This window comes from Lipotes vexillifer, unplaced genomic scaffold (assembly GCF_000442215.2).
Source record: "Lipotes vexillifer unplaced genomic scaffold, Lipotes_vexillifer_v1.1 scaffold448, whole genome shotgun sequence".
NCBI lineage: Eukaryota > Metazoa > Chordata > Mammalia > Artiodactyla > Lipotidae > Lipotes > Lipotes vexillifer.
In genome coordinates this window covers 2,450,190-2,468,792 of record NW_006787097.1, presented here as the reverse complement: position 1 = coordinate 2,468,792, position 18,603 = coordinate 2,450,190, and the positions used below count along the sequence as shown (strand labels likewise).

The 18,603-nt window shown below is 34.7% G+C and overlaps 1 protein-coding gene across 2 annotated transcripts in view; it reads right to left on the bottom strand.

Moving 5' to 3' along the window:
• Positions 1-5,619, bottom strand: part of ARL6 (ARF like GTPase 6) — a 49,884-nt gene extending 44,265 nt beyond the window's left edge. Inside the window, exons 1-2 of one of the 2 annotated variants that reach the window (XM_007459874.1) lie at positions 5,531-5,619; positions 3,342-3,491 (exon numbers count right to left, since the gene is read on the bottom strand). In XM_007459874.1, the coding sequence (XP_007459936.1) occupies positions 3,342-3,464 (123 nt within the window). In that variant the 5' untranslated portion in view covers positions 3,465-3,491; positions 5,531-5,619. Of the gene's footprint in view, positions 1-3,341; positions 3,492-4,935; positions 4,986-5,530 lie in introns of those variants that run through there. The other variant, XM_007459873.1, reaches the window with a different exon arrangement.
• Positions 5,620-18,603: the final 12,984 nt, after the last annotated feature.

The window sequence follows — 18,603 nt, the reverse complement described above, 5'->3', positions numbered from 1 at the left end:
CATGTAAAGCAACTAGAGAAAGAAGAATAAAGAAAACCCAAAGTCAGTAGAAGGAAAGAAATCATAAAGATCAGAGCAGAAATAAATGAAATAGAAATGAAGAAAACAATAGCAAAGATAAATAAAACTAAAAGTTGGTTCTTTGAGAAGATAAACAAAATTGATAAACATTTAGCCAGACTCATCAAGAAAAAAAGAGGACGCAAATCAGTAAAATTAGAAATGAAAAAGGAGAAATCACTTCTGACACCACAGAAATACAAAGGATTATAAGAGACTACTACAAACAACTATATGCCAATAAAATGGACAACCACGAAAAAATGGACAAATTCTTGGAAAGGTACAATTTTCCAAGAGTGAACCAGGAAGAATTAGAAAATATAAACAGACTTATCACAAGTAATGAAATTGAAACTGTAATTAAAAATCTTCCAACAAACAGAAGTCCAGGACCAGGTGGCTTCACAGGCAAATTCTATCAGACATTTAGAGAAGAGCTAACACCAATCCTTCTCAAAATCTTCCAAAAAACTGCAGAGGGAGGAACACTCCCAAATTTGTTCTGCAAAGCAACCATCACCCTGATACCAAAACCAGACAAAGATATCACAAAAAAAAAAAAAAAAAAAAAAAAAAAAAAAACAAAAAAAAAAAAAAAAAAAAAAAAAAAAAAAAAAAAAAAAAAAACAGACCAGTATCACTAATGAACACAGATGCAAAAATCCTCAACAAAATAGGAGCAAACAGAATCCAACAACACATTAAAAGGATCATACATAATGATCAAGTGGGATTTATCCCAGGAACGCAAGGATTCTTCAATATATGCAAATCAATCAATGTGATACACCATATTAACAAATTAAGGAATAAGGACCATATGATCATCTCAAGAGATGCAGAAAAAGCTTTTGACAAAATTCAACACCCATTTATGATAAAAACCCTCCAGAAAATGGGCACAGAGGGAACCTACCTCAACGTAATAGAGGCCATATACGACAAACCCACAGCAAACATCATTCTCAATGGTGAAAAACTGAAAGTATTTCCACTAAGACCAGGAACAAGACAAGGATGGCCACTCTCGCCACTCTTACTCAACACAGTTTTGGAATTTCTAGCCACGGCAATCAGAGAAGAAAAAGAAACAAAACGAACACAAATTGGAAAAGAAGAAGTAAAACTGTCACTGTTTGCAGATGACATGATAGTATACATAGAAAATCCTAAAGATGCCACCAGAAAACTACTAGAACTAATCAATGAATTTGGTAAGGTTGCAGGATACAAAATTAATGCACAGAAATCTCTGGCATTCCTATATACTAACAACAAAAAATCAAAAAGAGAAATCAAGGAAACAATCCCATTTACCATCGCAACAAAAAGAATAAAATACCTAGGAATAAACCTACTACCTAAGGAGGCAAAAGACTTTTACTTAGAAAACTATAAAACACTGATGACAGAAATCAAAGATGACATAAACAGATGGAGAAATATACCATGTTCTTGGATTGGAAGAATCATTATTGCAAAAATGACTATACTACCCAAAGCAATCTATGGATTCAATGCAATCCCTATCAAACTACCAATGGCATTCTTCACAGAAATAGAACAAAAATTTTACAATTCGTATGGAAACGCAAAAGACCCTGAATAGCCAAAGCAATCTTGAGAAAGAAAAACGGAGCTGGAGGTATCAGGCTACCCAACTTCAAACCATACTGCAAAGCTACAGTAATCAAGACAGTATGGTACTGGCACAAAAACAGAAATATAGATCAATGGTACAGGATAGAAAGCCCAGAGATAAACCCACACACCTATGGTCACCTAAACTATGACAAGGGAGGCAAGAACATACAATGAAGAAAAGACAGCCTCTTCAATAAGTGGTGCTGGGAAAACTGGACAGCTACATGTAAAAGAATGAAATTAGCACATTCCCTAACACCATACACAAAAATAAACTCCAAATGGATTAAAGACCTAAATGTAAGACCAGACACTATAAAACTCTCAGAGGAAAACACAGGAAACACACTCTTTGACAGAAACCACAGCAGGATCTTTTTTGACCCACCTCCTAGAGTAATGAAAATAAAAACAAAAATAAACAAATGGGACCTAATTAAACTTAAAAGCTTTTGCACAGCAAAGGAAACCATAAACAAGATGGAAAGACAACCCTCAGAATGGGAGAAAATATTTGCAAAGGAAACAATAGACAAAGGATTAATCTCCAAAATATATAAACAGCTCACGCAGCTCATTATCAGAAAAACCAACAACCCAATTAAAAAATGGGCGGAAGACCTAAATGGATACTTCACGAAAGAAGACATACAGATGGCCAAGAGGCACATGAAAATATGCTCAACATCACTAATTACTAGAGAAATGAAAATCAATACTACAATGAGGTATCACCTCATACCGGTCAGAAGTGCCATCATCAAAATATCTAGAAACAATAAATGCTGGAGATGGTGTGGAGAAAAGGGAACCCTCTTGCACTGTGGGTGGAAATGTTAGTTGATACAGCCACTATGGAGAAGAGAATGGAGGTTCCTTAAAAAACTGAAAATAGAACTACCATATGACCCAGCAATCCCACTACTGGGCATATACCCAGAGAAAACCATAATTCAAAAGGACACATGCACCCCAATATTCACTGCAGCACTATTTACAAGAGCCAGGACATGGAAACAATCTAAGTGTCCAATGACAGATGAATGGATAAAGAAGATGTGGTATATATATTGAATGGAATATTACTCAGTCATAAAAAGGAACAAAACTGGGTTCTTTGTGACATGGATGGACCGAGAGTCTGTCATACGGAGTGAAGTAAGCCAGAAAGAGCAAAACAAATATTGTGTATTAACGCATATATGTGGAATCTCGAAAAATGGTATAGATGAACCTATTTGTAGGGCAGGAATAAAGACGCAGACATAGAGAATGGACATGTGGATATGGGGGGAAAGGGAGGGTGGGACGACTTGGGAGATTAGGTTTGACATAAATACACTTCCACGTGTAAAATAGCTAGTGGGAACCTGCTGTATAGCACAGGGAGCTCAGCTTGGTGCTCTGTGATGACCTAGATGGTGGGAGAAGCAGGAGAGGGAGGTTCAAGAGGGAGGGATATAGGTATACATATAGCTGATTCACTTCATTGTACAGCAGAAACTAACACAACATTGTAAAGCAAATTTACTCCAATAAAAAAAAATAATTGATTATAAGAAATAAATAAATAAAAATAAAAACAGTCCTTTATAAAAAAGAAAATACACAAAGTATCTAATAAATATACTTACGTTTGAAGGTTTAAGTTTATTAATGATTGTTGTTTTGCCACTATTATCCAGTCCAAGGCACAAAACATGAACCTCCTTCTTCCTCAGGCCAAGCAAGCCTGAAAGTCTGTCTAGCAATCCCATAATATGAGCCAAGTATTTACAAACCAGCTGCAAGTCAGGAAAAAAAAAAAAAAAAGATATATTACCCACAGGCACCTTAAGAATAGAAAATATGAGCATATGTATCCCAAATTTCAGAATTTAAAGACACAGTGATATTGTGAAAACCATGTCAATGTAGCTTTGCATTTAGTAAACAGAGTTTAAGCTGATTACCAGAAAGGAGTCTTAACTGAAACGTAGATTGGCAGATAATAACCCCTGGCAACACAGAATAATGCCCTTGAAATAACTGTACATTTCTCATCGTAACATATAATACTTAAGAAGAAAATGTGGTTAAACTCAGAATCATGTGGAGTCTGCCATTTGTGATACTTGAGAATATTTGCAGCCTTTTCTGGAAATCTGGAACGATGATGGGCAATGGCGTTCATGGGAAGCCTGATGCTGAGGCTTAGAAAGTAGAAGGCAGACCAGAATAACAGAGAAAAACTGAGATTTTGGCTACATCATTTGAGCCACTGGTCAAATCTTTTTCTAAAGCCAGCCCCATTGTAGTTTGCAATAATACAAAGTAATAAACATTAAATTCACCATTTTTGTTTCTTTGCTTGATTATATCCAGTTTAGGTTATGTCTTCTATCAAAAGAAACAAAAAATCCTAACTGATATATTTATCTTAATTTTTCCTTAGTCCTTACGTATAACTTTGTAAGTCACCACAAATCCATTTGGGAAGAAGGTTATGTATAAAACACACACACAATTTGAACCTTAATAAATACCTGTTTCTTTGAAACTATAACTTACATGAACTATCCTGTTAAGTATCATTTTAAAAGAATTTTAACTAGTGTACTAGTAAAGAATATGAATGTAAATACCAATCTTACATTTTCATCTCACTTTCTCAAATATCATAAAAGTTTCTTTGTTAACTTGTCCCTGAAGTGTTCATTTGTTTATCAATTCTTTCTTTGGAAAAAAAAATCCTTCCAATGCAAACTTTCATAAAAACTCCATCAGTAAAATCCAAACATAAGCATTCTGAAGTCAGATAAAACTGCTGATGATGTGTTGCTGGCTATGTGATAACTTTATGGCTATTCATACCCTTCTAAGGTACTGTTAGATTTAGACTTCAGGTCTCCAAATGAAACTTTCCAAAGGTTCTTCCCTTGGGTCCATCACCACCTCCACCTCCCAAAACATTATTATGTGGTGGGAGAAGAGAGATGCCACTTTTGCCAGCCCTCAACTGCTGCAGGGACTGCTACAGCAGTAACTACAATACATCTGTATTCCAAACATTTCCTATTACTCTCCAAACCACCATTTTCAAAGTTCTCTTAAAAAACAAAACAAAACCCTCTAAATATCAGTTTCATTTAATTGATTTATTCTCATCTCCATCTAAGGTTCCAGAAGCTTGTCATCTTACAGCTCCTTCAGTAATTTTTATTCCACACCAAAAAGGCAAGACCATACCTTGAAGGATGTGAGGATGCAGCAACTTAAAAAATAAGAAGCTTCCAAGACAACTGCTTCTGAAAGGTGGCTGCATCATTAGTTTTGCTTAGGCCCCTTCAGAGATCATTATGGACAGAAATTTCAAAACTGAATTCCAATGATGTGCAGAAAAGAGAAGGTGAAGCGCCCCACCCAAACATGGGGCCACAGTTTTCTTACCCGAGGGATGGGTTTGACTTCAGGTACTCCATTTGTGCAGCTTGAATCGACTTCTCTCCTTGTGTTGGAGATTCAAATCTCACTAAACCCATTCCTTTAAATCTCAGCTTAGGGATAGGCATTTGTAGAATCTACTTTAAGTTAGCCTTCTGCTATCATGAAACAATTCACACAGACCATTTTAATTCAAGGTAAATTTGCTATTACTCACTTTGTTATTAATTGTACTAAACATATTGATATAGGTTTATATCTTGTTTTCCAATTCCCATACGATTTTGAATAGATTTTAAAAAAAATATGACCACTTCTCATATCATCCCCCTCTGGGCATCTACGATAAAGCATTGATTGTCAAAAGCTTGATACCTGAATATTCATTTTTTCATAGAACATCGGATTGTGATTTTCTGTCCCCTTTTTCATGGATTATCAAACACCTGATGCTTGTTATTGAAATACTGTGGGATATGCAATTTAAAAGAGAAGTGGCATGGACACTACCAAACGTAAAATAAATAGCTAGTGGGAAGCAGCCGCATAGCACAGGGAGATCAGCCTGGTGCTTTGTGACCACCTAGAGGGGTGGGATAGGGAGGGTGGGAGGGAGGGAGACGTAAGAGGGAAGAGAGATGGGAACATATGTATATGCATAACTGATTCACTTTGTTATAAAGCAGAAACTAGCACACCATTGTAAAGCAATTATACTCCAATAAAGATGTAAAAATAAAATAAAATAAAATAAAAAATAAAAGTCAGTTGTTCTAAGAGATATAATTACATTTATTGAAGTTGCTTTATAAACAACTATCATATAGCCTTATATATGCTTCTATTTCTTAGTAATTATATATCTTTATAAATTTACTTTTTGCATTCATGAAATAAGGAAACAAGATAATTTAAGTCGCTGGACATTCATTAACCATGTCCTAAGTGCACAGGAGGAGATACAGTGAAAGTTTTCTGTAGCAACCTACTCCTATAGCCATGATTCTCGACCCTGGCTGCACACTGGAATCAGCTAACTGGATTAGTATTTCTGAAGATGGAATCTGGGCATCTGTATTTTAAAAAGCTACACAGTGTTTCTGATGTACAGTCACTATTGAGAACTTCAGGATTTTAGAATAAAGTCTACACTTCCATGCATAGCTTTTAAAGTTGTTCACAATCTGGCTCCAATCTACCTTTCCAGTTTCTTATTTTACTGTTTTCCTCTTTCTGCAAACCAGCCAATCAAATTCTCTTGGCTGTTATCTGAGGAACGGCTTTCTTTTCTTTTCTTTCTTTCTTTTTTTTTGGCCCCTCCAGGCGTCACGAGGGAATTTTAGTTCCCCAGCAAGGGACTGAACCGGGCCCCCTGCAGTGGAAGCGAGGAGTCTTAACCATTGGACCACCAGGGAAGTCCCAGAATCTGCTTTCTAAAGTTTTTTTTTTTTTTTTTTAACTTGTTGCCAGAAAAGTCCTGAAGAATTAGGATGTTACCCATAGTTACGAGCTTGGAAGGTAGGCTACACAGAGAGAGAGTGGTCGAACAAAGAAAACACCATGAATGGTACTTTGTAACTTTAAACATGTTTCTAGAGTGAATTATAGCACACTCTCACTAGCCCCAATAAATATTTTTATTCAGCTTTCAGTTTTTGATGATGAAATTTCAATTACACTTCCCACACAGCAAACAAAGAGGCCCAAATCGGGTAGTGTTCAAACCATCCAATCAAACAAAAATTCACCCAAAGCAGTTCCATGAGTTTTCTGGGGTCCATAGCCCACTTCTTTTCTAGTTCTCACACATTAGAAACAACCATACGGAGTGAAAAACATGAGGAAGAGCGATTCTAAAATTGGTGGCGGAGGGGACTCGGGGGTAGCGCTGGATACAAAAATTGGGGTTGGGGAGATACCTGGTCTTTGAGGTTAGTCCTGCGGGCCCGGGAGCTGCTGAAAACAGGAACGGACCCACTCGCTCGTATCCCTCTCTGCAACGGGAATATGGTGCGGGCGTCCCTCAGCCTTCCTCTCTAGGCCTCCATAGGAAGGATTCCTGGGCCTGAGCAAAGCCGCCTCCGCAAGTTGGGTTGAAGGGATAGCCTCTGGCTCAGCCCAAGCATCAGTGGCGGGTCAGGCGCCGTGGTGCGTGGCGTTCCCAGGGCAACCGGAGGTTTTTTCCGGTGCGGAGCCACGCCTCCTCAGAGGTCTCAGCGCGTCAGCCGCCGTGCTCCTGTTAAGGGATTGAAGAGCTCCCCCAAATGCCAGAGGCATAGCGAGGAGTATTAAAGAAGTGTAAGCGAGATTGAAGGGGTGAACTGCCGCCTCCCACCGAGGAGCCGCGCTATTCCCCGGTGGAGCATAATGGGAGTTGTAGGCTCGCGCACAGGCTGCTGGGAAGTGTTCGGCGTCCGCGTTGGCTTCGGGCCTTTTTCGCCGCGCGGTGTCTCCGCCCTCTCGGGAAAGTCAGCTCAGAGGGAGCGGCGCACCTTGTGGCGCCCAGAGCGCTGAGGAGTGTGCGTCGACGTCGAGCGTGGGCGCAGCGTGGTGGCGACGACTGTGGGACCCGACTATGAGCTCTAGGGCGAGAAGTACGCCAGAATTGCCTGGTTGCCCATCGCATCCACCCTTTAACAGGCTGTTAGGCCTCAGACCCCGGAGTCCTGGAGAAGCAAAACCGTTCGTGTGGGCAAGGAGAGGAGATAAACTCACAGGCATTATTCGGCAAAGGAAGTCTGCCTGAACCTGGTTTCTGAGCTGTCTGATCTCTTGAAGAGATTTCTACGAGGCATAATCCTCTGCGATTACAGTACAGTCCCCAGAATCAAATCGGCAGGTGGTCAGGAGTCTGTAGTCCCAATGCTTTAAGTTAACCACCCTCTTAAATTGCTCTGGGGTATTACAGTAATAGTAAATGACTTATCTCCTTTGTTAGCCAGAAGTATGAGATTCTTTACCCCCTCCAGCTACCTAGTGTCATATTTACTACCCTACCTGTTCTTTGGCCTATCAATTTCGGCCTATTAAGTGGATTAGCAGGGTGAAAAAAGAGACTAGAAGGAATTATATAAAAGTAATAATGGGGGAAAGGTTGTATTTGCATGATCATAGGATGCATTTTATTTTATTTTCCAAATTTTCAAATGCAGTTGTTATTTTTACAATGGAAAAAAAAATGTTCTGGGCTAGTGACTCTTGTTGAAAGATGAAAACTAACAAAACGCAAAAACAAAAAAAAACTATAGTTGCATATCCAAAAGAACTTACTTACCAATGTCCTTGAAAAAATGGAGTACGGAAATATATTCCGCCTTATTGTGTAGCCTTAGGCCAGTTAATGCTGCTCTATTGTTCAGCTCCCTCACCTTCAAAAAGACACTAAATATCTCATCTGGTGGTTTTGAGGAATAAGTAGGTAACAGAGGTATGCATGTTTGGCACATAGTAGGTGTTCAGTAAACAATTTCCTATCTTCCTTTGTCCTGCAATTTTTATTATATGGGTAAGATTTTTAAATGTGGTCCTTTTAACTTCTGACACTGAATTTATAGTGAGGTATTAATTACTTTTCTGTGTGTCTGGGTATTGTGACTCACTTTGATAAAAGTTGGAAGCTAAGTACTTACAGCCGGATTTTGACTTTTTTTTTTTTCCTTAGAGCTAAGTAGAAATCTTATGTTTCAGGAAACTTTAGTGTACAGACAATTTTTCCTATTTGGAGTTGATATTTTCTGCCCCTAGGTTGAGTTCTGTTTTTGCTTAGTACAAAACATTCGGTGAACACTGGAAATGAAATAGAGAGATTGGATATCCAACTTTTCAGTCAATTTAAGCAGATTTCATAATTCTTTTTTAAAAATTTGCTAAGTGAATAGTTATCTTAAGGTACATAATTCTCTTACAAAAATTTAGCTAAGTAAGTAGTTATCTTAGATAAGTGTAGTTGATATGTTGGCTTCTAATTATTAGAGATGAAATAGTGGTCATGAAACCCACAATCTACTCAATAATCTAGAAAATGTCAGTTTTGAAACTAACAACCTTTAAAAAAGTAAATACTTCACATGGTTGAATCTGCTGTTTTGGTGCTTTGCCAACCGAAACAGCTCTCAACAATACACTCAAGGCTCAGCATAAAAATTGGTTTCACTTGATTTAAGAAGTTAGTTTGGGTCTCCTTATTATGATAATAAGAAGCTTTATAAATGGTTCTTAATTTTATGAAGGCTTCTTAAGATACCTGTATAAGGAAAGAAAGTTTCAAGTACTTTACTACCAGTTTAAATTTCATACTGGCTTCTGGAACTGTGGTAAGAATTATAAAAGAAAGAAGAGTGAGATATGGTGAGTACAGTGCTATTCTGATTAATTCAGGATACTTTTAATATATTTTCTTACCAGCAACTTTTAAAAAATATAGAAAATCCATGATTGGTAATTTACTGGATGTTTTTGGAATAAATATTGATAGTCTAAAGCTGTTTGAACAGTTGTACATTATGTGTATCTGTCAGTCATCTGCAATTTGTATACAGTATTACCTATGCAATGAACAATTTAATTCACTTGAATCTCACAAACTATTTTGCTGATATAAAATCACTATAAAAATATGTACTAATTATTTATAGTGACTTATGTGAATTTATGTCTTGACCTTAATGCTATTATTGTGAAAAATTACAGCTATGATTTTGTCTCTAAAATTACTAATATATGTAAAGAGCATCTAGATTTAATAGACTAAAAGATAAATTATATTAAATATGATCAACCCGACAATACAAAAAAGTCACAAATTCAACCACCAGAACTGTAACTTTTATTTGCTAATAGATATTTTAATAAACAGGCTTACTCCATCTGTAAGACCCTGATAATGCCTCTTAGGAAATCATAGAAAAATAAAATACAATAATTAGTAACTTGTACTTTGTACAAAAATCTTATGTTGCTCAGCAGGTAGTTTTGCTAAACACCATATTCTTTCAGCAAATAGATAGATAGATGACATATGTAATGCAATTCACCGCAAACAATCCCTCATTGAGAGCTGAGCATTCTATAACACTATAACTTGTAAGCATGCCAGCATGTGAAAATATACATGGAACATCATAATATTACAGTAGATTTTATAAGATGAAAACAATACCACCTTCAAGTAAGTCTGGACTACTTCATTGTCATAGTGAAGTAGATAATAGGTAGGATTGCAGTTCTGTTGTAAACACCCTCTTACTGTGTTTATCTTTCTACCATATTGTGATACAACCAGAAAAAAGAACATAGGCTGTGTAAGGAACCTGAGTGAAAGGCATATATTGAAGCTCTAAATAGTGATGTAATACTGAAGAGAAAAAATAATGCAGTGCTGCACTTCCTTCTCACAAACAGATCTTTTCCCCTTTTTGCAAGAGTAGATGGGTACAGTGCTAAATCCATAATTAATGATAAATAACTTTATGACAGGTTACAAAGAGATACATTTTAAAAATCATAGGAAGAAAAAATGTTTTCAGCTGCAGTTTATCATTAGTCAAATATTACTCTCTGAGGGACTAAATGTCTCAACCTAGACAGTTGTTATCTAGGCATTTAATATAAATGTACTATTTAGTATTTAAATAAACTTTTTAGGATTTGTGCTACAAAGATTTTTATAACTTTTTTTATTTTGAATACACTGCAACTGTCAGATTTACCATTTAATACTTGATATGGCCATTTAAGTATGGAGTTTAATCAAATGCATATTTATATGTACACATATATCTTTATATTTTTGGCTATGCTAAAACAGAAAAAAATGGAGAGCAATCTTATTCCATTATTCACAGTCTAATTTTACATCAAATCCAAAGAATAAATATGCACGTATAAATTCCAACACACTGAATTACATACAGCCTATCCAGAAATAAAGCTCCAAGCACAATGAAAAAGTCACATCCTTCCTATAGGATAGAGAGGGCACAACGAAAAAAATATGTATATCGCCCTTGTGTCTCTCCTAAACGACAGATGTTTTTATATGAAAACAAAACAAAATAAAATATTGTTTTACCAAACGATTAGAGCCTGATTACCTTTATTTAGTTATTTATTTTAATTTCAGATGTGGGCTCAAACCATCTCAAAATAGTGTTTTGAGAAAACTGACAGCTTGAATATATAATACACATCTTTAAGCATTAAACTAATTTTCATAAGCTTTGAATTAGAATGGCTACAAGATGTTTCTGTCTTTTACACTGTAGTAGACAAAAATAACAAAACATGGGAAGTATCTATGGCATTGACAAGTCCTCACTTAATCTCTACATTATGGAAAGAGGACTCTGTTATCAGCATCCTTGGAAAAGCTTAGAATTCAGTTTCAGGTCTTCCAAATGAGATGTCTCAAAAATATTTAGTAAAATGGCTTTAATATATTTTATACAATAGGTCTTTTTCCTGTGGTGTATTACATACAAATCCCCATTGACTATGTTTATATATGCACATATATATGTTTGTGTGTGTGTGTGTGTGTGTGTGTGTGTGTGTGTGTGTGTTCCCCCTTTCCAACTACTTACACATCTCTCCAGCCTATACCTGCTTCCCACTCCTTATACTGACTTTTATTTCCTCTTGGTAAAGTAAGACTACTCACACAGTAACATCCTTACATTTCTACCATAAATCTACCAACCTATCTGCATATTACACACTCTGCCTTCCCTCCCATTGTAGTTCTGTCTCCTCCTGTCAAAAACTAACCTTCCAACTTAAGCTATGAATCCTAACCCTTCTACTTCTCAAAGCCTTTTCTAATTAAATTCTCTCTTACATAATCAGTTTTCCCCTTTCTACCAGATCATTCTCATTCATATATAAATATTCCCTAGCATCCTTTCTCTAAACACACACACACACACACACACACCTTTCTTGACCCCACATCTACTTCCAACTACTCAGCTACTGCCCTGTTCCTCTTGCTTTCTTATGGTAAAACTTCTTGAAAGAGTTGTGTGTAGATATTGATATTCTTTTCTAAAGTATCTTCTCAATCCACTTCAATCAGGCTTTGACTTCCCTTCTTCATAGAGACTGCCCTTGTCAAAATCGTCAGTAACTTCCATGTTGCCAAGCCCAACGGCCATTTCTTTACTTTAAACTTGGCTTCTTAAAGCATTTAATCCAGACGGCCAATTGGTTTTTTTGTTCTCTACGTTACCTTACACTCCTCAGGGTCCTCTGCTGGTTTCTAATTCTCCACCTAACTTCTACACTGACATGCCCTGGATCTCAATCAAGGCCTACTTCTCTATCTTACAGGCTTTTCCCAGGTGATTTAAAAACATTAAATACCATATATATATTGATGGCTTCTAAATCTTGATGTCTAGCCCTGATCGCTCCTTGGAACTCTTATATACAACTGTCTGCTCAGTATCTCCATTTGAATATCTAACAGGTATCTCCGGCATTACATGGCTAAAACCAAACTCCTGATTTTTTTCCCTGCTTCTCCTGCACCACCACTGACTACATTTCTTATTTTTCAAATGTAGAATTTATCTTCAATTTTTCTCTCTTCATCCCTCAGGGCCAATCCATTAGCAAGCCCTGTCTTCAAACATACCCAACATCCATCCACTTCTCTCCATCTTCGCTACTTCTCTAACAAAAGCCACCTTTTTTTTTTTTCTTTTCTGCTTAAACTGCTGTACTAGCCTCATAAATATTCTTTGACCCCCATCTCATTTTTGCCTCTCTTTGGCTCGTCAACTGTGTACCAAGCACACTGTTCTCTCTACCCTCAAACACTAAAGTCTCACACATTAAACTATTCCTTCTGCCTGGAATTCCCCCAGATTTTCTCATGACTGGTTCCTTCATGCTTTTCATACATCTGCTTAAATATCACATCCTCAGAGAAGACTTCCTTTACCACTTAATATAAAGAAGCCACAGTCATGTTATGTAACAATATTAATTTAATTTTCAGCATAGCACTTATCAGCACCTCTTCACTGTGTGTCTTTACCACTAGAAGGTCAATTCCATGAGACGGGCTTTTGCTTGTCTTGGTTGCTTTGTGTCCTCTGTGTTGAGAATAAGACACTTGTGCAAGAGAATGTTTAGTAAGCATTAGTTAATGAATGAATGGACTTATGGATAAATATACATTTAAAGTAAATCAGTATATATGTATATATACTATTTTTAAAATTAGGAATTATACAGCAAACACACTTGATTTAATTGTGTTTGTTTGTTTATTATAACTGTTCCCCATAGTGTAAATAGCTTTAACTGGACAAATCATAATTTTTTTGTTGTTGCTGTTCTTTATATTAAAATACAGACACCTAACTATTTCATTTAATGGTAGAGTGATCAAAGTTGTGAGGTGGGAAAGGGAATGTTTTGCTTCCTGAAAGGAATTTTTGGATACTCCATAGAAAATAAGCAATTGATGCAAAAATGGAATAGCTTTTTACCTTTGTTTGAAGTATCCCATTTGGTGAAATTTAAAAATTGAATAAACAGTAAACAGTGGAAAAGTAACTATAAAAATATATGTTCACTACAGTACTTTGAATATACAAAGTCTAATGGAAGACTTTCTTTTTGTATTTCCGTTCGTGAGAAAGTAAAAGATTTTGCTCTTTCCAGAAGACTTTATGGAATATATGACTGGTATTAGATAAGAGCAGTAGCTTCAAAAATAATAATTTCTAACCACTATGTTATGGATTTTAGCTGCAACTTCTCTCAGAATTGGAAGGTTACAAGAAATATTAGAGAGACTGAATGGAAATATATAAAGCAGTCCTTTGTTTTTCTAATACTTAAAACAACTGAAAAGAGAAGGCAATCTCCTTGAAAGAATATAAGCATTTAGAGATCATAAGATATAATGTACAACTAATATGTAGGTCCTGTATTTTTTAGACTATGTGTAAAATTTATGTATCTGTATAAAAGCATAACTTGATTCAAAAAGACTACCCTTTCAACTCAATTATTTTTACCTGCATCTTACATATACTGTTTTTACATTTAATAAAGCAGAAGGAAAAACTTTTTATTAATAGGAGTGATATGGATAAAGTGCTTTGACAGTCTAATCAATTTTGGGGAGGCAAATTCTTAATTATATATGTCTTAGAAATCAAAAGAACTATTAGTATGGAAATGTTAATAATTGTGATCATTCAGTCTGTTAATATACTTTTAAAAAATAAATTTAAATTTTTGATATTTTGGTAAGATTTCTTTCTAATTTTATATAGCAATACGTATTTTAACAAATATTAGTGGGCTTATTTATATTAGAGATTCTCATCCTCAAAATGCATTTTAGCTTCAAAATTACCAGTAAGAGTAACATGACATAATTTTCAGACAGTTTCCTATTAATTTTTTTGTTTTTTTTTAATGAGGTAATTAATAGTTTTAACACAAACTCCTCTTTATATTACCTTTTTGCCTTTTCCTCAGTTTTAATGGAACTTGGTCCATTTTCATGTTCTGCATTCATGCTCTGCCTGTGATTTTTTAAAAAATAAGGTTATTTTAGAAGGTATAACTAACATTTTAGGAAACATAGACTTGTTAATTAACAATTATTCCATCAAAAGTCAAAATTAAGCTGTCGAAGTTTATACTGCATACAAAATTAAACCTAAGTATAGTTTGTGAAAAATGTGCAAAGTTATTCAAATTTCCAATGACACAATCTAACGATGAAGTATGATTAACAAAATTATTAATAATGTATAATAAATAAAGCACACATAGTAATCTTTAAAGTCCAGTGTTACCCATATTCATGTTTGTTAGGAATGCTCAGGTATTGTGCCCCACCAAAACCAAAAATGCTCCCATCTCACATTTTGATTTTTTCCTCTTGGAGGCCTAAAACACCTAAAATTATATCAAAACTCCATATCTGTAAGAAGAAAATGAGATTTTTGCATTGTATAAATATATTAATACAATTTTCTTTAAATACATACATATGGCATAGGGAGAACAACATCACATTAAAGCAAATTAAAAACTTCCATGACAAACATTTATGCAAGTTAAACCTTATTTTCCAAGCAGCGTAGAAATTTTAAAAAGCCTCAGTCACTGTTTATTTTTATATTGTCCACGAATATTATTATTATATTGTCAGTATTATTTTAAAGATACTCTTGAAGATATTGCAATAATAGCTCTAGATAAAATACTAGTGGATTTTCAAACAAATTGGTTTTAACAATGCTCACATCAATCACATCAACATAAAATAGCTTGTTCAGTTACAAGTCTGTTATCAAATGAGTGGTCATTAATTTTGTCATAGAACTTCTAAAGACAACAATTTTAAGCAGATTTATTTAAGCATTACTATGTGGCAATAAATAAAACATGCACAGTTAAGTAAAAACTTCATTACAACTTAAAAAATGATAATACTGGGTAAATAATTCTAAAAAGAGCATCAGTTACTACTTTGAAAAATGAACTAATATAATTAATTATATTCTGGCTTCTCTCTGAATGAAGATGTGTTTACGTGAAAATTTTAGAAAAACAATTTCTACCTAAATGCATAGATATCATTCTACAAATTACTAAATGTGGAAGAGAGACTTTTAATTTATTATAAAAGCAATAGAAGAGGACATTTTAAATTAGGTAAAAATCTTGAAAGTGTATTGTTTATTCATCTTTATGATTTAGCACTGTTCACTCCATCTATCAGGATTTCAGAAAGTTATATGATATTTGGTCCTTCAAGAACAAAGGCAAATTAAGACTGTTCTAAGGATGATGATCTATAAACATAGAAAAACTTGTATAGTAATGTTCACATCAATATTGCTTGCCATGAAAGCTCATATTTAACCAATGAAAACAAGGACATTTATCTTCAAAGTTAATAATGCCTAACTAAATATAAAATTTGATTTAGATATATGAAAAATGAAGGTTCTCCTGTCCTTGGAGTTTTCTTTAAAATAATGTATTATTTTGGAATAAAGACAGTTCTCCCTTCAATCTCTCTCTAATGAAATGGAGACTCTGATGCTAACTAAATTAGAATCCTGAAGTAGGGTTGTCCTTTTATTACTTTGCTGAACACCTTAAAGTCACATCTCAGTTGTTCTGATTTACAGTTTGAGTTGATAACATTATCTTAACCAACAGTAAGTTTATCATGACAAATTAAAGATTAGCCAGAGGTTACCAATAATGGAGGAATATGGATGAGAACAGAGCTTTACTTGAGAGGAGACTTTCACTAATTCTGGTACTTTTCTACAACTCCCAGGAAATTGTGTTGTTAATCTGTACTTTATTTCCTAATCGAAAGTAGATACCACATCTTTATATCATTACATTTAGAAGAGATCTTTCGTCGCTTTTTATATTCTTAAGGATGAATTAGGTTTACAAGGTAGTGGAATTCTTCTCTGAGATCTTCCCCTTTAAATGAAATAAATAAAAAATTCCCTTAAGAATATAGAGATTTGGTATTCTGATAAACTAGTGTGGAAATTCAAGTAAGTACCTTCTTTATTTTGTTTAGCAAGAAACTTTGCTTTCAGTGGATAAGTGCAAAAGTGTAATAAAATGGAGGTGACTTGGTAGCATTAAGAGAAATACAACACTTTGTATTTGCCAGATTCTTTTCCAAAAGATGAAGTTTATTTTTTAGTAGTGCTTTGCTATCCATAGTAATTGAAAAGTTTACTTTTAAATTTTTTGTATCACTTTTAAATACAATAATTTTGAATCAATACTGATAAGCTAAAATAGACTTTTAAATCTATTCTAATATCCCAAAAAAGCCAATGCCAACCAGGTTTTTGTTAACTTCTTTTGAATTAAGAGCAAAGAACCTAAGTCTTCCAATTAAGATGTAAATATTCTTTTTTAAACATTTTATTTAAATCCGTCATTAATTTGAAATTGGATATAATTATTAGGCAGATGAAAGAGGATTAGTTAAAACTACATTTTGATGACTTGGATCTTCTTCTGGATCTTTTGGCCTTTTTCCCCCAGGAGACACGTATATCACGTCACATCCTCTTATAACAAAAAAATATATATTTTATCTTCATAAATCTTTGAAACCCTTGTCTAATACTTATCTTTTTAAGGGGATAGTAAGAGAAAGATGGAGTATTTATTCTTCTGGAATATAAGATTTTTCTTTTCCTTTATTTCATCTAGTAATAAATGCACTCTGGTCAGGGGTAATCATCTCTTTCCTTTGTTAAGTATATCATGTTTGAAAGAATTTTATGCAACCATTTCAGCCGTATACTCATTATTACATTTACTAAGGCCAGTGAATTGGCTTGGGCAAGAGATTACCCCAGAATCGTTTTTGAAAAATGGCTGATGTTTTCTAACTGGAAGTTCCTTTTAGGTAGTGAGCCTACACCTGAACTGAAAAGTATGCCACTGGACAATAGAAGTATGTAACTCCTGAGGAGGATCAGCTGTTAACAAGAGAGATTCTCTTAGAGAATCCAGCAAGTGTGCTCCCTTCTGCCAGAGGAAATGTGGAGTGTTCTATGGAAAATCTGTGGTCCAACATATTTCTTTCCATAGGACAAGGTTTTTTTTTTTTTTTTTTTTTTTACAAGGTTTTATTTCACACTGGACAAGGTTTTATTTATTCAATGTATTTTTGTTCTGTGGAAAGAACTAACCCTTAGTGACATGGCAATCACAGCAAACATAGCAAATAGGCTCTAACCTCTAAGTTTTAAGCTTAAGAGTTACTTGAACGTAAGGACACTACAGTCAAACTCATCTTTGCCATAAAATTTTATGCATGTAGGAGACACCTTATAGATATTTGTTAAAATGAACTAAAGTTTACACTACCTTTATTGAACATTATTATAAAAAATTGAAAACCTGTTGAAAATGTTGATCATAAAAACCAAAAGCTGGATGACTTCAGTGCCCAGTGTTCTAATGGAAGAATACCATCAATTTGACACAGTGTGCTCCTCTACCTTTTGGAGTCTTCATATAAAAAGCACTAAAATATCTTTGGATCGAAAGTTAATATGAGTCTTTGATACCTGATGGAATTTGAACTTGGAAAAGTTAAGTTGATGATGCTTAAAGAAGTGATTACATCTTCTTCGAATCTCTTTGTTATATAAAGACATGTACAACAACTGTGAGTTGATAACAGTTTTTGATTCATAAAATATTTATTTCTTTTAAATTAATAATACATTTCCCTAGCTAAAGCAGTAGGAAAGGATCATCTTCATCCATTTTGAAATTACTTTCCAAAGCACTTAATTTCCAGTTAATGAAAAGCCAGAATTCATACCCTCTGTATGTGTAAATGCTCCCATTTATGTGGTAGGACCCCAAATACCTAGTATTGGTGAACATTTTGAGATAAGAGATTTAACTGACTGCTTTACAGAGTAGAAATTTGGTAGG